The sequence below is a fragment of the Mya arenaria genome, chromosome 17 (genome assembly GCF_026914265.1).
Source record: "Mya arenaria isolate MELC-2E11 chromosome 17, ASM2691426v1".
NCBI classification, from domain to species: domain Eukaryota; kingdom Metazoa; phylum Mollusca; class Bivalvia; order Myida; family Myidae; genus Mya; species Mya arenaria.
In genome coordinates, this window is record NC_069138.1 from 10,362,321 (window position 1) to 10,387,608 (window position 25,288).

Here is a 25,288-nt window from a genome sequence, read left to right on the forward strand (position 1 = left end):
AAGCCGGTGTTGCCACGAAAAAAATCACGCAATTCATTCTCTTACGTAAACATGGTCTTAGTAAAACGCCATTGTGGCAGCAAAATGAAACATGAAATTTAACCGATCACGTAAACATGTTTTAGGCATACGCCGGTGTGGCCACGAAATAATGTTATGACCGGGGAGGGGGGGTGTAAATCATTCACGTTTGGCAGGTCAATAAAATGTTTTGGTAACACTTACGAAAAGAATTCGTGTGTAAAGCACACTGGAAGTAAGTACATGTAAAACTGCACGAGGAATGAACTGAGTCGCCCCCCCCCCCCACCCCATCCCCCTGAAATATTTCAAGTTTCCTTTTTTAATTTCAACATAGGAGAAAAAAGTCATAAAATGTATCCAAAATGCACCACTTTGGACTGGATATTGTTCAAATTTTCTTGGGGGACATATACCCCAAACCCCCATACCCACACTTTGAACCGGATACAAGCCTGAGGGAGGGGCGCAAATTAATAGGTTACGCCCCCTTAGTAACCTTCCCTCTAACGTCAAGTTTCATCTTGATTGAGTGATAAATACTTAAGCCGCCGCTGAAACCATGCCACCAAAAGCAATACCTATAAGGTGACACAAAAATTACCAACTTTAATATATCTTTTATCACAAACATTTCTAAATAAATGTTTCATCACGTCTGCTTCATTTTTTTCTCTGGGTCAAATATAAATCTTTTAAATGTAAGGAAGATTTTGATTGGTTCCTTATCACTGGCATCTTCCTCCTGATTGGATGATTCATCAGTTTTTCCCTTTGATCTCTTTTTCCCACCTGAATACTTCTTGACAAGATCTTGAGGAAGCCCAGCTGTAAAATGTATAACATAAAAATGTAACATGATTACATGTATGTCCTTGTTAATCAACAGTAACATGTAAGTACCTGTAAGCCAGTTATTTCATACAGATACTAACATGTACTTAGCCAGGGTATAAAAAAGCATGGGGATACAGAAAAAGGACAGGGAATAAGGGAGAAAAGGAACACATTGTTTCAAGCTGTGCAGAACATAAATTTTATCAATTTGACACAATTGCTGGATTTGGAGATTAAAAGAAGTAATTTTAGATATCAACTGCAAATAATGTGAAATGCAATAAAACAATTTATCCTAGGATACAACTGTCCATAAAATGACTGAATTACATGTATAATCATTTTCTCATACTATATTAATTGATACTATATCTTATAAATTGTTAGTTAAACTCAGTTGATACTACTAGCATTGATGAAAAGACATTCCAAATAAAATATGGCTGCACATAAGGGTAACATGAAACATTGAAAATTCAAAATTTATTACCAGGTATTCTGATCTTGATTTTCCCACTTTGGCCAAACCCTCCTTCTATAACGCCATCATGTCCGGTAGAAAGCTGAACCTTCAGACCAGTAAACGTGGCCAAGTTGGTTTCTTTCTTGAACATATTCTTTCCAATCACCGTGTACTCATCCATCACTCTCTCCACTAATCCGTCCTTCATTTTCGTCTTGTATACCTTCACTTGTGGCAATACAGTCTCAGCATACTTGGGATCGGTCATTCCGACTAGCAATTCCCCATGGAACGCAATTCGGCAAACATTCGCATGGATGTCTGTGTCGAGTTTCGATCCAATAATCAAAGCATCATTTTGACAAATCACTGGTTTTTCGAACTGAACAAGGGCAAACTGTTTATCTGGAATTTCATTGGCTGCCCCACTATCTCCGGCTTGTGACCTCAAATTTTTTGCAACTAGTTCATCTTGGTAAACATACTCTTTGCTCATGTCAAATTTTGTTGTTGCGTCAAGTTTTAAACCGCTAACACCCACAGCTTCCACACTGTTGCCATAGAAACCGAAGACTGTTAACCGCCCCATAACTGTGTCGTGACCTGTCGTCATATGAAACTTTGCCTTTGAAGAAATACTGCCCTAGATAAGCCGAAAATAAAGCCATATTAGTGTAGCAGCATTTATTTATGAAATTATTGAATAATTACTGACTTACTTAAAAAGAGTTGGTCTTATGTGAATATGTTTTTACTTCACATAAACAAAAGAGTAATATTTGTTCAATACATTTTCATTTATATACATGAGGAAACTTGTAACAGGTACTTTTGTCCATTTTGAGCGGCAATGAAAAAGTACCCCTGGTGGAGATTAAACCTACAACCCCTTGGGTGAGGGGCTGACACCTATACCACTAGAACACATCCTCTAATAATGTATTTACATCTTTTACCACTACGAACATTTTAGGCAATCTACTTTTAGTTAGGAAATGACTCAAAATGTTTTTAGCCTAAAAACAAACATTTGGCTTAGGTAACCTGACCATACCAATGAAATAGGCGTCAACCCTACAGTTTTTAAAGACAGTTATTATTATATTATATAATATATATTATTTAATTGAAAAAAGTTTTTATTTTTAGGTGTGTGTTTTAAAATGAAGTTTTAAACCTTAAGCTTTATAATGAAGATTATTTTAACACCATTTTCCAATGATGACAATAACGTTCTTATATAAAGCCTAATAAATAAAAACAAAAACCTATCCTACCCATTATTCAGAAGGATGTAACCCTAACCAAACCATTCCATTTTTTGGCCTAATCATACTAAGTTTTGTAGGTTTTAAAAATGAGACAATTATGTCACACAAACTATACTGACTGCCAAAACTTTGCAGAATATTTTGTAATCGAAGAATATAAGGGTATAATTGGACTGTTTAAGAGTACACTTACGCTTTCAAAAATGGCATTAATATTTTGCAGTAAATTAACCAAACCTTTTTTTTTTCGGCCTTATGAATACCTTCCCAGGCTACAAAAGAAATGGCGTACCTTGTAATAGGGTATTTTCACCATGGAGATAATAGCTGCTTGAATTGAGGGTAGTGCCCCAGGAGTACATATGGAGCCCCGTTCCAGCTGGCTGGGGTCAAACTGGGTTACACACAGTCCTGCACGGTCACCCTAAAAGACAACAACACATGCATACATCAGTACAATTAATTTCATTTGTAAGCAGTTAGTGTATACCATGTGATAAATTGTGTCATAAATGCTTCGTCGAAAGGCAATATTTTGCTTTTAACAAAGTTAACTTTACTATTTTACTATTTCTTCACCATTTTAAATGAAACATAGCGCAGTCTACAATGCTTACAGAGCTCTGCCTTCGGTCTTTTACCAGAGTTTGATTGAGAGTGGAGTTTCTTAAAACACTTAGACAAACCTTTTTACAAAACCGCTGCCTGACGGAGCACTGACAAAACATTATTTTAGAAACAGGTTTATAAAAGTATTTGAGAAACTTAATCACCTTACTTAATATCAAAATCTGGTAATTAAACGAAGGCAGGGAATAGGCCTTTGTTCCATTTAAAATGGTGACGAAAAAGAAAAGTTATCATTGTTTTAAGGCTTCATTCGAAGCAAAATATTGCCTTCAGACGTTTCATTTATGACGTAATTTATCACATGGTATACACACTGTCTTCTTATATATGAAGTTTGGTGAAGAAATGTCAACAAAAACTGGTAAGGCAACTGCAGATTGATGTTTAATTCTCTGCATTTACTGCAGCTATTTTTCAAAAACTGCAAAATAATAAGTATTATATTTGTGCGTGTTCACTCGATTTTTTTATCGGCCAGAAGAAAAGCAAAGACATCATTTGGTGTGTCATAAATGTAATTGTTTAAAATGACACTAAATCACAATAAAATTGTGGTGTGCCATATTTTTTTGAAAAAAAAATAATGCTATTTCAGAATGGCAACATCAATATTTTGTGTCAGCTGTGTTTAATATGAAAAACAAACTTGGCCAAAATTTTGAAACTGCAAAATATTTTTGAAATTCAATTTTCACTGATTAATTTCTATAAACAACGAGAAAGCATGATTCAATTCTCACCTGAACTATTTTATCTACTGGTTTTCTGAACATCTGAATGGATTTCACTTTCTTTGTAACTTTCATGGACGGGATTTCTATCATCTGAAACACAAAATAAATATTTTATGCAAAATATGGTAAAAATCATATCTTGCAAAAATCATATCTTGAAAACATTATTTTAAAACACATAGTTAAAAACGAACAGAATAATGCAGCAATAAAAAACTTTAAAGGCCAAAAGGAAAGTTTGAGTTGCAATGTGGGTATTTTGGACTGAATTTAAATATAATAATTATTCAATTCAATTTTAAGAGCTATTACAATGGCGTTAAATGCAGACTTTGTTCTTTCCCTTCAAATAACATGAAAATATATATGTAAATAATGCACCATTCAAAATATAATAAGAAAGGCAATGGTGATGGACCCATTGCTCAGAACCTTGCTAAAGTTAACAACATGATTAACAACATCGTTGTTAACTTTTAAACAAGAAATATTTGATGGTGTACTTAAATAATTAAAAATAAAGAAGTACTGTACAGCTGAAACAGTTGTCTCAAATCTTGTAAAAATTGCTGCAGATCACAGATCTGATCAGAGAAGTAATGATTTGAGAGTTAACAATGATAACGTTAACAATGATGACGTTTACAACGTTGTTAACGTTAACAAAGTTCTGATCAATCAGCCGTATGTTTGAAGTTTGCCATATTACCTCATTCAATTAACTGAATCTAATTAAAGGGCCATAACAACCATTAGATAAGCAGTTTTGTCAATCTTTGGCCAAATCATCATTGGACAGAAACCATATGCAATCATGTAGGGCAGAAACTAGGGTACATGTGTGGCATAAACTTGGTTCATGTAGGGCAGAAACTAGGGTACATGTGTGGCATAAACTTGGTTCATGTAGGGCAGAAACTAGGGTACATGTGTGGCAGAAACTTGGTTCATGTAGGGCAGAAACTAGGGTACATGTGTGGCAGAAACTTGGTTCATGTAGGGCAGAAACTAGGGTACACATGTGGCAGAAACTTGGTTCATGTTGGGCATATAAAAGACAAGAAACACATAGAAAATTGACAATTGTCCATGTGACACTGATTTAATGAATTCAACTGGTGGTGTCCCTTCGGGATCCCTGGGAAATATAGTTAGTGTTGACCCCTGAATATGTAAGTAAAAAAACAACAGTACAAAACAATGCAACTGAAAAAGTCCATAAGTATATAATAAAACTATTCAATAGTCTAGTGACTATACAAATGACATTAATAACTTACATCATTAATGGCAACACCCCCGTTTAGGGCTGTTCCTGTCATGATTGTGCCCTGTCCTCGTATAGAGAAGCAGTGATCCACGGAGAATATGAATGGGCCCTGGGCATCTCTCTTGGGTGTGTATGTGTTTTGCTTTAGCGTCTCAACCAGATCCTGCAGACCTAGGGTCTCGGTACCATCTGCCTGAAACATTTATGTAGGAGTAACTACCCTCCACCTAAAACTACTGCTTGCCTAAATATGTTTATGTTGAAACATGTCTAAACTTCAAGCTATGCAAAGACAGTTTTGGCTTTTAATTCTTATATCATTTTTGATACAATGAACAACAGTGAAATACTTCTGGCCCTCCAGGCTTGGCAGCAACTGCAACAATAGGACTTCCAGCAAACCTTGTGCCTTCCAAAGTCTTCAACAGCCTTTTTCGCATCTTAAAAGAGAATTTTGATTATATTTTATTTAACTCTGGATTTAAATGATCTGTTATCATGAGTTATATGGATAACTTTCTCTCTACATAGCATTGGTGTGAAAACAGCTGTATGAATTTCTCAAGCATTTCTCTATGATTGACTAATACATGTATTTTGCAATACAAATCACATTTTAGAATATTCCGTCAGTGGATTTCATTGAGAGATACTTGGCAGTTCATACGACTTTAAAACAACTGGCAAGCAACATGTATTTCAGTGCCATAGATAGATATATAAATTTAACAAACCTTGTCAAGGGTAGCTTCTTTCTTCTCTGGAGGAACGAGGTCCACTTTGTTGAGTACAACAATCATTTTCTCACATGTTATTTCCCCTATAACAAGGCACTCAGCTGTCTGTGTTTGAACTCCTTTGATAACATCAACAACAAGAAGCATCAGGTCAATGATCTGGGCACCTGAAAACGAAGGTTAATAAAGTTTTATTCTGCAGAACAGGTATTGTGAAGATCGTTCCAGGTGTTCAATTATATTGATAATTCTTATACATCAAAATGGAGACTGAGCAGTATGGTGTCAAATTTAACAATCATGTTGTTGTGGACAATAGAAAATTTAAAATAAAATACTGGAAATAGGATACCTTTTATAGCCTGTGAAATTTGGTGCACAAACATTATGGATAGGTACATGTATAGCACTGTGTAAAAGTTTAAGGCTTTCTCAGTGTTAAATTTCTTTTTTAACTCTTAGCACTGGTGTCTCATAAATCGAAGACAAGTTTCCAGATTGCCAGTACTGTTGCCTACGCATGTGTTAAGGAGGTGTGTAAGCAGTCTGATAGCTCAGTAGGTAAAGCACTCTCCCTGTCAGCAAGGGGTCCTGGGTCAAGCCCTTTTGGCTGCACATATATGTCAAGCTGTGACAAATGGTGCCCGTTGTGGGGCCATGATTGTATATGTACTCAATACCTATCCAGTGGTTTTGTCGAGACCTTGTTCTCTATCCTGTTAAATCATGGACTAATTTCAACTTGGCAGGGGAGTATGTCCTATACAGTATATATGTCCATTACCTAGGTATTGAGATGGTGTGTTAGATGTCTAGTAGCTCAGAGGGTAAAACAGTCGCCCAGTCAGCACCTTACAACTTGCAACAGGGAATCCGGGCCACTGGGTTCCATTCAATAGGGCTACAACACTTGTCTGAGCATGAGACTATAGTGATAATAGATAAGTAGAAATACTTAATTACCTCCAATGATTGTCTTGATGAGAGATGCATGTCCTGGACAGTCTACAAGCGTGTACTGAATTTTACCACTGTCACCATCTTTTGACAGGTGGGTGGGGAGATCTAATTGAAAGGAAGAAAACCCCAAATCAAGAGTGATGCCTCTTTCTTTGCTTTGTGGGTTCTTATCAAAGCAAGCAGTACTTGCAGTCGTGCTAAGAGCTTTTGACAAGCTCGTTTTACCGCTGTCAACGTGTCCTAATACTCCAACGTTGAAATTAAACATGGGCGCCGCCATTTTGAATGTCACGTGACAAATGTCAAGCGCCTGAAAGATGGATTTCGCAGACGTGGAAGAAGAAAGTATTTTGACAGCAATATTTAAAGATGCATTCCCAGGTGAGTTTAAAACGTTCCCATTGGTTTTAATAAATACCACAAACTGTTGACATGCATTGTTTTTGCTTTATATTGCTAATTAACGTTAAACTAGAAGTAAATTTACTTCTCAAATAATCGGGGTTGTTAAGACGCTCATGTTTCTGTGTGCTGCTTTCTTCTTCTATGCCATCAAAACCTGAGTCCACAGGGTCAGGGTGCGTGGTTATGCCACACACCAATGGCCATACACCTATGGCCAAATCCCCACTGCCTCACCCCTATGCCCCTATGGCCACGCCCCTACGGCCACACCCCAACTGCCACAGCCCTTTGGCAACATCTCTGGCCACAGCCCTACAGCCACACTCCTACACCCCTTGTTAATTACCGAAAAGGCAAAAATACTCCCTGGTTTCGAAATAATAATGAGAGGAAAACTAACTATTTTAACTTGGTGATTTGTAACCAGCTATAAAAGATAAGAAAATTAACTGTACACAAATTATATAGTATTTTTTGGTTTGAATATAAAAGTTGATGCATTATTGATTAAAATAAAAATAAAACCTACATAAACATAAAAAAAGTATGTGTTTTATCATTGGGAATGGTCAGGACAAACGCACTGTAAAGGCACTCTGTTGTAAACTCCCAAGGCCGGGCTTTTTCTATAGTACCCATCGACTACAGTGTTCGAAATTTGCGGTAGCCCGATAGCCCGAGGCTACCAAATTTCAGCTGGGGCTACCGATTTTCCACATAAACTAGCCCGACCGGGCTACCGTTTTTTCCTTGTGATTTAAAAAAAAACCTGCCAATTAAACGTGTTACGCATCGTGTTTTTTATACGCAAAGCCTTATTATTCAAGAATGCATCCTTCAAGGCGACTGGAGTGACAACGGCGTAGTCGGATTCGCCGAAATTTACGATGATAAAAAAGCTAATTGCTCTGCTATTCAGGGCTCAAGCCATGTGCTCAATGTTTGTTTATTTAATCAATGAATATAAGCACATGTCAAAATTGATTAACGCCCAAAGTGACGAGTAATTATCGATCAGTTTCTAACCAGTAACTGCGTCTAATAGCAGCAGTCAAACTCTATGACGTCATTTAAACTCCGCCCATTATGTAAATTAACAGATAAAGTCGGCAGTTTTTGACAACAACGATGGCTATGAAAATCAACAATGCTAAAATAGCAATATCAACATTGATATTTTGTTTATTTCATTTAAATATATTTTATTTATTAGCTAAAATAAAAAGAAAGATATTTAAGTTTTTAATGCGAACAGAACATAATCATTCTACAAAAGTTGTCTGAAATGCAGAGGAAACAGGTGCCCGCTTACTTCCTGACAAATTTAATCAAAGTGAAAGGAGAACTGTCGGATATAGTTAACTCGTTGTTTGTGTACAGTACAGTAGGGTTCTACCTGTTGTATTTTATATCTTTGAATAGCTTTGCCATTAATTTTTAAAGAACAATTATAGGAATATTGGCAATATGAACATCCATATATTTTTGTTGTTACTTCTGAAACTTGAAAGTGAAACTGAAAGTTGAAAAGAGAAAAATGTCATTGCACAATCGCTGGTGCATATCGGATTTGACAAGGATGCATTGGATAACAGAACTTTCAGTACATGCATAACTCTTTCCATTAAATAAATGATATGTTCAGAAAATATTTTTCTCTTTTTTCTCGTAATACCTTTTTGAAAACTTTATTAGTTACTGAACTTTTGATGACTACACTAATATAAGTATGACTATAATTTATTATTGACACATTGTTCAGATTGGGGAGCATTTATTGAAACTGTATGAGCATGCTAGATTAGATGATCGGACTCGTTGCGGAATCGTAATTAAACTTCCAAAACTTATTCCGAACGACTGAAATTTTTAAGTGTTTAAGTTTGGGCTAGTGAAATTGGTTTCGGGCTAGTAAAATTTCCTATCTGGTAGCCCGAATGGGCTAGTGGATTCAAAGCTGAATTTCGTACACTGCGACTATCAGACCCATTCCCAAAGCAAAATATAAGATATTTTTCCCAATCTTCAGAAAAAAAATCCCAATAAAAAAAAAATTTTTTTTTTTTTTTTTTTTTTTTTAGAAAGTACATGTACTGGTTCATTTTAATCATACCAATCAATTATGTGATGTAAAGTTTTTTTGATAATTGAATTCAGAAATCATTGATTTTCATCCCATTTAGATATCTGTATGAAATATTATCTGTCATGATCAATTTATTGCAATAGAGGTTTACACCCAAGGAGTGATATTTCAGCCATTTTGGGTCTTTTAAAGGGAAATAAACTAATATTAAATCATTTCTTAATTCGCTGGAGACTAGACAGCTTTTACTTTTAACTGTAAAATTTCCCAACTTCAGCATTTTCACGACACAAAATTTCCCAAAATGTCTAGGGTCTTTTTCCCAAATTGGGCAGAAAAAGCCCTGTAAAGGCACTCTGTTGTAATCTCCCAAGGTTAACCAGTCAACATGTTGTTAATGCCGTAGGTCTATGGTGAACGCATTCCATTTCTTTTTGGTATAGCCATCCAGCAAATAACTGTTTACTTTTACAGAGAACTGGCAGTCTGATCCCAACTTTGTGCAGTACTTGTCAGAACTCAGCTCCTATGGGGTTGAAAAATTGGGTGAGTATAATATTGAGGCTATCTTATCATCGAACATATCATAAAATTCTGAAACAAATAGTTATATAGGAAAATTGTTTGTTTCAGTGGAAGATCGCAATATATTCCTTCATGTGAGCACAAAAAGTTATTTTGCATAGCCATATATATGGCGTAGCCATAAGTCAAATATTGACTTCATGTTCACATGTCGAGATATATTTTGATCTTACGCTGAAACCATCATTTTTTTCTTTAATTATAAAAATGCCTAAAAAGGATATAAAATTACTATTAATTGTAGTTTTTTTAGAAAAGTGTGCCATTCGAATGGGAACGTTACATCATTTCAGAAATGACTTTGTTGAATTTGTGTCCCAGCCCTGTGGGCACTGACGTTTGAGTTGGAATAGAGAGCAAGCTAAAATTTTATAACAGTGAAAAATAACAAAATGCTAATTCACTGTTTTGACATCCTATTTTAGCCCAGGAGCCTGAGCGTCTATCTGAGGAAAAGACTGAGATCTTAGAAGAGACACAGAACCTGGCCTTCCAGAACTACACGACCTTCATACAGACTGCCGAGTGTTCGAGGGAGATATTCCAGGATGTAAGCACAAATATACCAGTAAACAGTTAATCTATTTGAAGAATATTTTGTGCAATTCTTTTCCCTAAGAAGCATAAGGCCTCATGATTAATTGCTCAACAAAGTGGATATGATAATAACACTTCAAAAAGTCCAATACACATCTTTGAAAAAAATAAAATCCATATAGGGGTTAAAATTCTCTTTGATATAAAACTTTATCTGCTGGTATTTGTCTCTTGCAATGTAATATAATTTTTGGTACATGTTACAGTTACGAAATTAGACTTTTGGACAAACAAGCCCGAATTCTTATGCTATTGCTTGGCATACAATTATTGAACAAGCCCTGCTATATAAAATTTAGAATTTGAGCAAGCCCGGAAGACATTTTACCAGTGCAGGGCTTGTGGGCTTGTGCTAATTTCGACCACTGATGTTAGATAATTGTAAGAGCAGCATCTGCAGGAACAATTATAGCAAGTGATTTCCACGATTTCTCGCTTAAGAATTGTCTTTATCCCATTGAAAATACATTTATGCAAAATATTCTCGTGCTCGCTTGCTCTTTAGTTTCAATCTGCATTGAACAGGCTTCTATGATATGAAAACCTCACAAAATTTCAGGTCAGAAAACATTATGAATTTCTTATTAAAAATTATCTCACTAAAATTAAAATCATCTCACCAATTTTGGACAAATTGGAGCAATTACCTCATTGAAATTTTTGTTAACATTTTCACCGCATTGTTTGTACACATTCACCGGATTTGGTCACATGATCGAATACATAGTGGTTACATTCAACTAATTTTTTTTTCTTATAAGAAACATAGCTTTTTTTCTAACATATTTTTAACTTAAGTACACATGTATGTGGATCTTTCTCTCCATTTATGCTGTTTGGGGTCGTGAAGCACTATAAATCAATTTTATCTCGCGTGCAGACTGATCAATTGTCTATAGAGTATATTTATAGGGAATTCATTTAGTAGTCTGTGACCTTAACACTTTGATGCTTTGCTTTTCAGTTCCAGATAATTGAGCGTCATGTGGGAGATTTATTGGAGAAGCTTCCAGTGTTTGCGGACCGTTGTAGCGATGTGTTACAACAAGCCCAGGAAATCACAGCAAGGTATGTGACGTACATTGTAGTTTGTCGCTTAGAAGTGATTATCAATTATTATCTAAAATTCAAATATTGATTGTAATGTGGGAGATTGCAGAGCACTGCCATGACATGACAGTCAATTGTAACCACGGCCCCCCCAGGTCAGGGGAATAGTTGGGACTTTGACTTTCGGTCCAGCCAATCCCGGCTAAAATCCCTGAACGAACAGATGGTAAAATACCTGCCAAATGCCCCCGCACCCCAGGGACCCTAGGAAAGGCCCATTCCCCGCTATTCAAAGCGAAGACAAAACCACCGCATTCACCCGGCACTGTGTGGCCACCTGAAAGGTAAAAACACGGCCCATTTCCCAGGCTATCCCTGGTATACCCCCTGACCTGGGGGCGGGGGGGGGGGGGGGTTACAATTGACTGGTGCATTACAAAAAACTATTGTACGGTACTATCGATTATCGGTAACTTGAGTGGAACCGATTATCGATAGTCAAAATGAAAACAATTCCCAAAACTAATAAAAGAAATGATAAACAGGAGACAACTTTCCTGGGATTTAAAAGTACTGAATACTCATCGTTTTCCAGCACAAACCTTGAAAGCAAAGCCCCAGATGAGGGAACCATTTGGACCATTTTTATTGTCTTACTTCTTAATTTACTGCATTTTGTGTATAACTTCAATTTTGCAGTCGCCGTATGAACAGTCTTACTCTCCAGCGCCACACCCAGCTCCTGGAAATCTTAGAACTTCCCCAATTGATGGACACATGTGTCCGGAACGGTTACTATGACGAGGCTTTGGAACTTGCTGCGCACGTGAAACGCCTTGAGAAGAAACATGCCAACATTCCCATCATTGCTGTAAGTGAAGCAGTCTCATTACTGCTGTAGATGTGTCTTATACAAGTAAAAGTATTTTCAGCTTGTCTGTTGTTGTTTTTTTTTAAGAAAAAGAATCAAGGTATTGTTAAAGTTTATCACGTGGTATACACACACTGACTTACTAAATGTAAGTTTCTGCTATTAATTGAATATACAAAAATTATGTTATGAATATGGCATACCTTAACACATCTTTTATTTCATGATTTATAAGTATTTAACAACACCTATGGTTAAGCCTAGAACATCACCGATTCTGATTTTAATATTTTCAGTCGATTGTGAACGAGGTTCGCCTTTCAAGTCAGCTGATGTTGAACCAGCTGTTACAACAGTTGCGCTCCAACGTACAGCTCCCCGCATGCCTGCGTGTGATTGGATATCTAAGACGGATGGACGTTTTCACCGAGGTGGAATTGCGAATCAAGTTTCTTCAGGTACTTTCAATCTTGCTGAAAGTTGTGTTAGTTTTTTTGTGTGTTTTTTTGTTAAACTCACATGAGTTGTCATTTAGGACCTAATTTATTAAACAAGTTTACTGAAATTGATAAAAAAAAAACGAGCTGAAGAAAACGAGACACACAATATAGGTTGATTCAAAAAAAGTTGTTTTTTTTTATTTTAATGCATTATCATATTATACTGATTTAACTTAATGATTAAATAAAAAAAGTGTATGATTTAGGTAATTTAAAAAGATGAATAAAAAATGTAAGCATTTATAAAAACATTTATTTTATAAATAGCTTTGTGGCTATTTCCCCGTTGATAAAGCGCCAGAATATCGCTAATAATAATTTGTATCTGTACCTTAAATCATATGCATTTCTTTGTTTTGATTATTAAAGTCAAATAAGTTATATTTGATAATGCATTTAAATAAAAAAAAACCCATAGTGTGCCCCTTTAAAGTTGCACTCTCACAGTTTTGACTTTCCTTTTAATTTTGTCTCAGAATCAGCTGACATTAATGCCTTCAATTTATTCATATAAGATCGAACATATCTCATTTTTTCTTAAAGCATTAGTTACCCCAACCCAACCTTTTTTTTATAGTTCATCAATTAAAAAAAATAAAAATATTAATTGATGTAACCCTATCCACACAAAAAAAATTCGCCTAACTTTGGCATGTTGGCAAAACAACAGACAAAACCATAAGCATGTAGGACATGATATTTTCAGGCCCGAGACTCCTGGTTTCAACACTTATTGGAGGCCATACCAAAGGAAGACGGTGAGTGTCTCAGTATGTTGTAATTCAGTCAAACCTGTATTCAGTGGCCACCTTGGGGAAAAGGTCAAAGTGGCTGCTTAAGACAGGTGGCCACTTAATCCAGGTTGGAAATTTCAACCACTTAAGCTTCTTTTAAAACAGAGATCAATTATATATCTAAACAACCACCTCACACAACTTGTTTTCAGTAATTAATTTTTTTCCATTAATGCATTATTTAGTTAGAAGTTAAAGGTTTATTACCCAAAATTTATGTTTGTTATACATGTGTATGTATTGATTTTTAATACGAGAGTCACAATAATTCAGATTTTTTTTAGCATACACACATATCACCAAGACAATAGAAGCCAGTCGCGTGAACCTGTTTGACATCATAACGCAATACCGAGCTATCTTCTCTGATGAGGACCCTTTACTGTCAACTTCAAAAGACGATTCTCTGAATGAAGGGGCGCTCTTCCATACCTGGATAGTTCAAAAGGTTTGGCCACATTTTATAAATTATATATTTGTTTGCGTTACCTTACCGACTCAGAAAAATACCCACGGCAGTTCAAAAGGTTGGGCCACAGTTCATAAATCATTTGTTGACGTTACCTTACCGACTCAGAAAAATACCCGCGACAGTTCAGAAAGTTGGGCCACAGTTTATAAATTATTTGTTTGGCGTTACCTGTTACCAAAAATATGTGTGACCCGGGAGCCTTATCAACAGTCAAATTAATTGTAGCGATTTTGATCAACTTTTTAAAGAATATGGAGATCTTTAATGAAGAATATGGAGATCTTTAATACTCACCCTAGCGTTGGCGTCAGTGTTGCACCTTGGTTAAGGTTTGGCATGAAGGCACAAGTCATTATCTCAGGAAACACATCATGTATTGCATTGAAACTTCAGATATGTGTTCCCAACTATCCAACCTACTTTAACTCATTTAGATGACATTTTTGTGAACAAAATGCAAATTATGTCCCTTATTATTCAGCTTAGAAATTCTGGTTAAGCTTTAGAATGTAAGCACATATAGGTTAACATCTCAGCAACTATTTGATGTATTGCATTGAGACTTTATGCAACAATACTAAATCGATAAACTCATCTTCATTTATTATTTGACTTAGAAATTCTAGTATAGGTTTTGCATGTAATCTATTTTTAAAGTGATCCTTGCATGTTTCACTTAACGTTGCAATCCTAAAACTTGAAAGTGGCGGAGTAGTCTTGGGTGCGCTGTCTCTGTGATAGCTCTTAAAATTATTCATTACAGAAATAAGGGGTTAAAATGAAAGAAAAAAAAATACACTCCTACCCAGCCCTCAAAATGAGGGTTGATTAGAGCTAAACAAACTATTTGGAACTGTGGACTTGTAATGAAAAAATAAATATATTGTTCTGTCCAAAAATAGACAGCCCAAATGGAATTTTTTAAATGATACCCCAAATCTTTTAATACCAATTTATGAGCTGAGTTAACCTTTTTTTGTAACATTATTTCTTCTTTGCAAGTTTTTTTTTTTGTTTTTCAATAATAAAAGCAGCAACTCTGAAATATGTTTATGTAATCAGGAAGATCAAAAAAGGAAAAGTAAAGTTGATCTTAACTTATTGGGTAATTTCATGCTGAACTGGCTCAAAGGAAATTGTTTCAATAAAATTGATCTTAACTTAATCAGTTATTTAATGCTAAACTGTCATTGGCTCTAAGGAAATTGTTTCCATAAAATTGATCCTAACTTAATTATTTATTTCATGTTGAGCTGTCGTTGGCTCTGTTTCAATAAATTTGATCCTTACTTAATCGGTTATTTAATGCTGAACTGTCATTGGCTCTAAGGAAATTGTTTCAATAAAGTTGATCCTAACTTAATTATTTATTTCATGCTGAACTGTCGTTGGCTCTAAGGAAATTGTTTCAATAAATTTGATCCTTACTTAATCGGTTATTTAATGCTGAACTGTCATTGGCTCTAAGGAAATTGTTTCAATAAAGTTGATCCTAACTTAATTATTTATTTCATGCTGAACTGTCGTTGGCTCTAAGGAAATTGTTTCAATAAATTTGATCCTTACTTAATTGGTTATTTCATGCTGAACTGTCATTGGCTCTAAGGGAATTGTATCAATATAGTTGATCCTAACTTAATCGGTTAATTCATGCTGAACTGTCGTTTGCTCTAAGGAAATTATTTCAGTAAAGTTGATCTTAACTTAATTGGTTATTTCATGCTGAACTGTCGTTGGCTCTAAGGGAATTGTTTCAATAAAGTTGATCCTAACTTAATCGGTTATTTCATGCTGAACTGTCGTTAGCTCTATAAACATTCAACTGTGTTATGAAGCATTTGCGCTATCTACCGGTATTTAACACAGGTATCCCAGTTTCTGTCCACACTTGAGGCTGACCTCACCCGTGGTGTAGGGGGTAGACTCGACTCCATACTGGGCCAGTGTATGTACTTTGGGCTCTCATTTTCTCGTGTCGGGGCTGATTTCCGCTCGCTGTTAACGCCAATCTTCCAGAGGGCAGCCCTAGACGGACTCTTGCTGGCTCTTCAACAAGCAAACAAGAGGTGGGTGGTTTTCCTGTTACGTAATCATGTTTATGTATGTATGCATTTCTTTAGACCTTGCGGTCAAGGACAACCCTTGAAAGTGCAAGCACTTATTTCCAACGGGGTCCTTTGTTTTTGTTGAAGGGACAGCACGCTGAAGAGACAGTGGTGGGATACAAGGAAGTGAGGGTGCGATACCCTAGCTCTTATTCAAAGAGACCCCTTGTTTCTATAACGTGCTCGTTGTAAAGCACCGATACATGGGGTACAACTTTCCTGGGTTAAACCAGTACTGAGTACTTCACTTTTCCAAGCACTACCCTTTAAATGGCGAGCACCAGGCAAGAGAGCTACTTGTACCAACTTTTAACGTCTTTTGGTATTACGCGGCCAGGGATCGAACCCACGACCCCCTGCTCTGTAGGCGGACGCCTTAACCACTAGGCCACGGAGACGGTCAGGGTCTGTTATGCCAAAGCCTTGTGCCTTTTAACAGGCACAATAAAGGTTGATAAAAAAGGGAGGAACTTTTTAATGCATTACAATGTTAAACTCATTTTAATCACTAAAATAATTTAATACAATTTTTTTTCTATTTTCAGATTTGATGACAGCATGAGGTCATACAGTCTGGTATCAAGTGGAACTGGAGTCAGTGGTCTACCTTATAACCCTTCCTCTCAGGTATGCAACTTACGGTACAAAATTTGCACAGCTCAATGGAACCCAGTTGGCTCGAACTTGCACGGCTCGAATTCTTCATGGCTCAAACTGGATGTAAAGAACTGATTTCTATTAACTGAAGATAAGCAATCCCGCTTGGCTCAAATTTTCCGAGGCTCGAGATATTTTTGCCAGTCCCTGGGAGTTCCAAGCCAATGAGGTTCGACTGCATTTGTATTATCAATGAGATAAAAAAAACGAGTGAAGTGTCTCTTAGTACACAACAATGTGATGTTATGCTGATGTCCTTGAGCTAAACGCTTTTATGTCCCCACTTTCTATACAAGAAGGTAACATTCATTCCATGTCTTTGAGATAAAGTTGATCATCCACAACCCTGGTAGTTTATTCTATTACACTACATATGCACTGTGAGGAAATTGACTCACAAAATCTTTTTCCCATGAATATTATTGATGTCAGGGGGGCGGACTGTTTTTTCCAGTTATATCTCATACATGTTACCTTTTAATACTCATACAGAGGTTTTTTTACAAAATATTGAAAAACACACAAAATGAAATTGGCTTAAATTATATGACCAATAAAACTGCCTCATTAAGTTTTTATGATTACAAGGTTTTCTTAGCGAAATGTCCCATGATACTCAATAAAACAGAGCGTAATTCGTACTGGGATATCTGATGATGGATGAAGCTATATAGCTGTGTATGTTACTTTTAAAGCATACTAAAATGACCTGCTAGAGTTACGGCCCTTGAACAGTCGTATTCTGAACAAATTGGCTTTGTACGCTTTCTCTTATTAGTATTTACTATTTTCAAGGGAGGTCACTTGTACCCACCAACAGTACTGCTGGAGTTCCATCCCCTTGCTGCATATTGCAATGACCTACTGGCTGCACTCAACGACCTCAGATTGTGTGCCCCTATTGCCTTGGTAACGGAGGTCACGCAGGCTCTACAGGGGTCGTATGAGCTGGTCAACAGGATTATACTGGCATTCCACAGGTTGTGTACATGACAATTGTTTGTTTTGGGGGATATATGTGAAGACGTCTGTATAAAATAGGTAAAAAGGTGCAAAAATGACATTTGCAGTTGTTTTGTAGGATTTATGTGACGATGCTTGTAAAAAAGGGGTACAGAGGTGCAAAAATGACATTTGCAGTTGTTTTGTGGGATTTATGTGACGATGCTTGTAAAAAAGGGGTACAGAGGTGCAAAAATGACATTTGCAGTTGTTTTGTGGGATTTATGTGACGATGCTTGTAAAAAAGGGGTACAGAGGTGCAAAAATGACATTTGCAGTTGTTTTGTGGGATTTATGTGACGATGCTTGTAAAAAAGGGGTACAGAGGTGCAAAAATGACATTTGCAGTTGTTTTGTAGGATTTATGTGACGATGCTTGTAAAAAAGGGGGTACAGAGGTGCAAAAATGACATTTGCAGATTTTTTGTTATTTAAGAGTACTTCATTAGAAACACTTTGGCGAAAATTTGAGGTCAAAATCTTAAGTACTTTCGTCGTTATGCCGATTTAAAGAAAGCAAAGAAAGGGGCGATGAATATTTCGGTGGAAGTTATATCGTTGTCGGAAATAATGGATATTTTATGGATGCGATTTTAACATTTGTTTAACTTCAAATTCAATAGATTAAGGGAAGAAAAAGTAAAGTCAGTAAAATAAATTTTCAATACTTTAAACCCATTTTTCTCGAAATTGAAATTGCTGACTTTGTAACCCTTCCTACAGGCGACTCTACATATCTATTTCATTTTATTGAGAGAGTTATTTTTCATGTGGCCACAAGTGAAATAGTAAGTTTCCAGGGTGAACGGGATAAACACTTAATTTGGTCTGAACATAATATTTATTTATTGATGCTGTCAATTCCTGAAATGCTGTCATTGATATTTTGCCCAAACTCTGTGGGCAGGACTACCGACTTGATAATTTTTATGCAGGTTTTTTTCTGCCCATTTTTGGGAAAAGACCCGAGACATTTTGTGAAAACTTGCGTCGTGCAATATGCCATTTTGAGAAAAAATAATCGCTTTACTTAAATATTTGGGAAATTTTACAGTTAAAAGAACAAGCTTTTATGTCACCAGCATATGAGGAAATTATAAAAAAAAATAGTTTCATTTCCCTTTCAAAAGACCTGAAATGGCTGAAATATCAATCCGTGTGAGTATAAATATCTATTGCAATAAATCATGACAATTAATATTGCATACTGATCTCTGAATATAATGGGGAAAAAAAAAACAATTTCTGAATTCAATTTTTATGCCCCCCTTTGAAGAAGTGTGCTTTGCATATTTCATTCAATTGTCCATATAATCTTAACAACATGGCGCTCAGGGGGCGCATAATGTTTGACAAACATCTCTTGTTTTTTTTACTTTTGATTGGGATTTTTTTCACCAGATTGGGCAAAATATCATATATCTTGCCAGGGGAATAGGTCGAATAGTCAGACCCATGGGAACTATAGAAAAGGCCTGTTCTGTCAAATTTATTATGTTCAAATTCTCTCTGAACCCTGTCCCTATTATGCAGTACTCTGTCCTTGTTAAACTAATGTGGGTCAAACTCTTAACTGGGGGATGCTATGACAGGTTGTGCTAAATTTGATCACAATTGTCTCATTCTCTTTGGAACTTATAATCGATCTTTCAGAGCTGACGAGATGACATAAGATGCTAAGAAGTGTACCAAGTTTGAGATTCTGTGTCTGCATTCATAACCATGTTCCCAATTCTTTTACACATCATTCCATATTTGACTTTAAAAGCTGAGGGCACGACATTAGAAGCCAAGGAGCATAACAAGTTTGAGAATCTGTGTCTGCATTTATAATGTTTCAAAATACTTATACACATCATTCCATGTTTGACTTTCAGAGTTGAGGAGACTACATTGATGCCAAGGAGCATGCCAAGTTTGAGAATCTGTGTCAGCATATATATTGATGTTTTCGATACTTATAAATAATAACACCAAATTTGCCCTTTCAGAGCTGAGGAGACAACATTTGATGCCAAAGAGCGTGCAAAGTTTGAAGGTTTTGTGTCTGCGTATTCAACGAGCCTTCTGCCGTACATGAACAAGTGTCTCCAAGCCCTCTATCCGCCCACCCAGCTGGCACAGGTTCTTGGCGTTACCGTCTCTGAGATGAATAAAATGGTGAGAAAATGTTTTATGAAGAAGAAAATGAGTCAAGGTATTGTGGTAACCCTGGTGTCAAGGTGGGCAGAATTGCAGAAACTTAAATCATGCTCTTAAAGCTGCGCTCTCAATTTTGACTTTTGTTTAAGTTTTTGACCAGAATCAGCTGATTTGGTTTCCAATGCCTTCAATTAAGACATATAAAATAACTCCCAATAGAACAGATCTCAATTGTTTGGAAATCTGCTGATTACTTCATTTTTCTTAAAGCGTTAGTACCCCTTTTAGCCATAGAACATCAAATTTTGAATGCATATATGAAAAACTGTGATCTGATCTTTTGTCGGCAGTCTTGATTCACTGTCTTCCAGACATTTACGCAAAAATTTGCTATTCCAAAATAAAAATAATAAATTTTTGGAAACAGCCAATCTGTGAGAGTGCAGCTTTAACTCAAAAACAGTGAAACAAAATTTGGTACAAATGATGCCACATATATAGCAGGGCCAATAACTCTGACATTAATAATTGTTAAGTTATGCCCCTATTATTTGTGAAACAAGGTTTTACAGCACTGTATGAATTACTGTCAACGGCATGATGTTATGTGGTCTTTTGCTGTGGGGAAAACCAACTTGTCCTGCTTGGTGACCAAAAACAAAATTCAATTTGGCCCGAACGGCAAATCGAACCTCATAAGCCTTGGTGAGAATTTCTGCTGTAGATGATACTTGGTTATTCTCCATACAATATTATGTTTAATCCAATGCCAGCATAACTAGAGGTTGTATTAAGTTTAAAAACTTTGTCATAGTCCAATTCAGGTTGGTCTCAGAAAGATCTTGAAATTCATATTTTGAATTGAAAGGTCAGATTTCACCCGATTTTTCTCCTGCATATGATCAAATAGGGTTATAACTACTGCGTTTTGATCAAAGAGGTTGTATTCGTCTCTGGGTGGATTTTTCCGATTCAGATTTCATGAGGCGCTAGCCGCGGAAAATCTAAATCTGCACAAATCTATCAGAGTCAAATATGACATCCCGATAAAAAATGCAGTAGGATCAGATATGAAGGGCGTCCACCAGATAATTGAACTCTTAGAAGCCCTGGTATATAATTATTATATACAAAACTGGTTAGATCACTTGAACGCCACATGTTTTTATAATAAATGTCATTTTAACAACGCACTATTTTGTTTTATGACCTCATTTTAACATCGCGCAACGATACTTGTAATGAAGTGAGGTCACAAGAGTGGAATACGCCCGTATTGCACTGGAGTGGAATACAGACTACCGTATTTTGCGATATTTATTGCGTGTGGATTTATGATGGGTATATAATAAAATAATTTATTATATTTGGTACTTTACGTGTATGTTTCAGGGATGTATTGGCCAAGTTGATTTGAATGAAGCTTTGAAGTCTATCAAGCACATCCTGCCAGATATAGAGCCTGAACCAGCTGTGCAGGTTGATGAGGAACTGCCCGGAGGCAATGTAGCAAATATTACGGTATGTGCTCCGGTTTATAAGATTATCAGTAATCTGGGGCCATGGTTACAAACAGTCTCAAGTAGAGCTTCTAAACACTGACAATTTTCTGGTCTGGACCAATTTTGACTTTGCCAAACCAACTTTAGTTACAGAAGATGGCTTAAAAATATGGGTCCAAATATTGTTTTTTTTTCAATTTTGGTCAAAAATGGCAAGTCTTTACTACATCTTTAAATACCAGGGGACATCCTTGAGGGCGATAACGTCTGTGATAATTGACTGAGCTGTTTTTATTACATCAAAAAGATGTTAGATTCGCCAAAATTTTCTCATGTAAACGACCCTTTTTTCCTGCCTGGTCCGGACCGATTGAGGTTCCAAACTTTTAGAAGCCCTGGTCTCAAGTCTGACTTGAAAATCATTTTTTTAAAATAAATGAAATAGATGATTCGTTGTAATTTAATGAAAGTGCTCGTCTGAGTCTAGACTTGGACTTGAGACTATTCCTGCAATGATTACGAACAGTCTCAAGTCCAAGTCTAGACTCAGACTCAGAAAAGCATTTTATTGAAGAAACAAAATATCATCTTTTACAAAACCATACTGCAAATAACAGTAAAACATTCAAATAGTAATATAATTCAGCACTATTCATCATCATGCTTTTCAGGAAGGAAAGTTACAACAAAATTAAGATTTAAATTTTTGAGTCTTGAGTCTGAACTCTTGACTTAATACTGTTCGTAATCATAGCCCCAGGACCTGGCTCACTTTTTAGATTGAGGACTTGGATCAGAAAGCTTAATATTAATTTTGTTATGAAAATGCTATTATAGGAGCGATTGGTTAAGTTTTGTGTTTAGGTCACTTACATGGAAACTATCAAAGCTATTACTTTTACTTGGGGAGCTTGTTCATCTTATACCCTTCTTCACATTGTACCCTAAAGATGCTGAGTCTAACCTTTTTTTTTTTGGGGGGGGGGACATGAATTTTGATGGATTTTGGTTGATTTTGAGAATTGGACATAACCTCTTCAATTTTTGTTGGATTGATTTTAATTTTCTTTTATTTTTCTCCACCATTTTAAATGAATTTCGCAGACAATAAATGGATAATGCACTTCAATATATCAATCGAGCTTTGAGTCACACATTTGGAAGGGTAGGGGGTGGGTTGGGGATATTTTAGTATTTTTGGACTTTGTAATTTTTTAGCTAGTCTCATATTTTAAAGTTTTGTGCTTGGGTCACTTACATGCAAAGCTATCACTTTAAAACTTTGGAATACCTGTTAAGTATCAAATGTACAAAATGAAATAAATAAACCGTAAATGGATAAAATCAGACTTCAGCATCCGCAGGCGGTGCTCTTGTTGAACAAGATGTTAACCTAGTCACACAAATATTTATTTTTTTGGCCCAATGCTTGACAAAGTAAGGTTGTCTTATATGTAGTCTAATTATATGGTTATCACTCTGCGAGGTATATTTTCTGGGTTCGAAGGACGAACAGTAATTTGAAAAAGAGAGTCCATGGTTTAAAAATTCAGTAAGGTACTCAGATTTTCTGTTTCAGGGAAAACCCTGTTTAACCTCTTTTATTGTTGTTTTTTTTTCCAGGAAAAGGCTATAGATACAATTGTTCCTGGTTCTGAGAAAGAGCGAACAGATGAACCAGAAAGTGGTATTAAACAAGACGTTGCTGTAATAGGCAGTGAAGAACTTAGAACCGATGACAGCCCCGATATTCAATCACTTGTTAAAGATGATATCTTAGACTCTGGAGTCAGAGAAAGTCCAGAGCCTGAAACCAAAGCTGAGTTAAATGATATGGCTGCTAATGCAGTGCTAAGTGATATAACTTCTGAGGCAGAGAAGAAACAAACTGAACTTGAAGGCATTGCAGACATAGAAGAGGAAAATAATAAGGAAGAGAAGGAACATGATGAAAACAAAGTTGAGGTGGACAAAGATGATCCAGTTACTGATGATCACAAAAAAACATCAGATAGGCTGACTATTCCAACAGTGAATTTTAGCCTTCCTAGTGATACAGATGAAGAAGAAACAGTGGATATTGACAAGCTTGACACTGGTGATATGAATGCTGCTGTGGATGAGGACATAGGCGAGATTGATATCGACCGCGATTTATCTGCTATGGCCGAGGATGTTCTAAGAGCTAAGAAAGACTAAGACCAGGAAACTAAGCCTTGTGCTTGGACAAATTGGGACTCCGAATTTATAAATAATTCATCAGTCAAGAATACATTCACTTGTCGCTTTGTTTTCCATAATATTTTGAAAATGATTCAAAAAGATTCTTTCTATGATAACGCTTCACAGCAATTCTGTTTTTGCTGTTTAAAAAATATGGGAGCCTTGTAAATTTGATAACCAATGTTGGAAAATATGTTAAAAATGTTGATCATTAAAATTCTATTGTTGTTTACATATTATTGTAGGTGCGGGATTTTTACAAAGGGTTCATTATCCCATACTGTTTAGATTTACAAGATGATCCTATTACTAGAGTCGATACCTGTTGGCTCAATATCCAAGGGACTGGCCAAAACACTTTGAGCCTCGCAAATATCAAGACAAGCGGGAAAGTTGGCAAGACATTGTCGATTTATTTTTTAAATTAACACAACAGTTCAAAAAATAATGGAAGAAAATGTGGTGTACGAGAGGCTTAAACTTACACATTTCACTGAAAAACTTTTGATGGTAAGGAAGTTGATACTTCCAGTTTCAAATTCTGATTCAAATCCCTATAAAGGAAAAACTCTTTTTCTGCCCATTTTGGGAAAAAGACTCTAGACATTTTTATTTAAGTATTTCATACTGATCTCTAAATGTGGTGAAATTGATTATTTCTGAATTCAATTATACACGAAACTATTAAAGCTACACTCTTACAGATATACCATTTTTACACCTTTTTTGTTTTTTGTCTTGGAAAGAGCAAATTTTGGGGTAAATTTCTGCAAACCTATGATAAAAGATTGCTGACAAAAGATCAGATTGCAGATTTTCATATTTCCATTTGAAAATTAATGTTTTGTGGCTTAAACTGTTACTTACAGTTTAAGAAAAATGCATAGAACATCAATTTAGGAACTTGAATATAAAATTCTGTGATCTAATTTTTGTCATCATTCTTATATAACTGGTTTCAATGGATTTTAGCAAAAACTGGCTTGTTCCAAGACAACAAAATATAACAAATTGTCAAAATGTTCAATTTGTGAGAGTGCAGCTTTAACATCACATAATTTATTAACCAGGCTTTCACAAAGTGAAACCTGCATGGTTATTAGAAAGACGAACGTCGTTATTCGGGGGGGGGGGGGGGGGGGGGGGGGAGAGACCTTTGATGGAATTGCGTTTAGGGTCTCTAGGGTCAAGGTCAAGGTCACTTACTGAAAGTAGAAAAACGGTTGAAACTGAACAACTTAAGTTAGGAATGACATATCTTGACCCAACTTGGTATAAAGGTAGAGTTTATGGAGACCTTTCATGGGATTGCGTTTTGGGTCCCTAGGGTCAAGGTCACTGTTACTAAAAATAGAAAAACGGTTGAAACTGAAT

At 36.0% G+C, this 25,288-nt stretch overlaps 2 protein-coding genes across 2 annotated transcripts; one reads left to right on the forward strand and one right to left on the reverse strand.

Moving 5' to 3' along the window:
• Nucleotides 1-617: 617 nt before the first annotated feature.
• Nucleotides 618-7,234, reverse strand: LOC128224406 (selenocysteine-specific elongation factor-like). The gene is made up of 8 exons (XM_052934235.1): nucleotides 6,927-7,234; nucleotides 5,961-6,130; nucleotides 5,577-5,666; nucleotides 5,237-5,419; nucleotides 3,963-4,046; nucleotides 2,885-3,016; nucleotides 1,349-1,964; nucleotides 618-849 (listed from the first exon to the last, which is right to left on the reverse strand). Exons 1-8 carry the CDS (start codon nucleotides 7,201-7,203, stop codon nucleotides 674-676), a joined length of 1,728 nt encoding a protein of 575 aa, XP_052790195.1. The 5' UTR covers nucleotides 7,204-7,234; the 3' UTR covers nucleotides 618-673.
• LOC128224405 (conserved oligomeric Golgi complex subunit 8-like) lies at nucleotides 7,226-24,022 on the forward strand. The gene is made up of 14 exons (XM_052934234.1): nucleotides 7,226-7,304; nucleotides 9,889-9,960; nucleotides 10,425-10,549; nucleotides 11,561-11,664; nucleotides 12,346-12,517; nucleotides 12,814-12,975; nucleotides 13,724-13,775; nucleotides 14,096-14,259; nucleotides 16,150-16,349; nucleotides 16,934-17,015; nucleotides 17,841-18,025; nucleotides 20,039-20,207; nucleotides 21,582-21,710; nucleotides 23,315-24,022. Exons 1-14 carry the CDS (start codon nucleotides 7,241-7,243, stop codon nucleotides 23,888-23,890), a joined length of 2,256 nt encoding a protein of 751 aa, XP_052790194.1. The 5' UTR covers nucleotides 7,226-7,240; the 3' UTR covers nucleotides 23,891-24,022.
• Nucleotides 24,023-25,288: the final 1,266 nt, after the last annotated feature.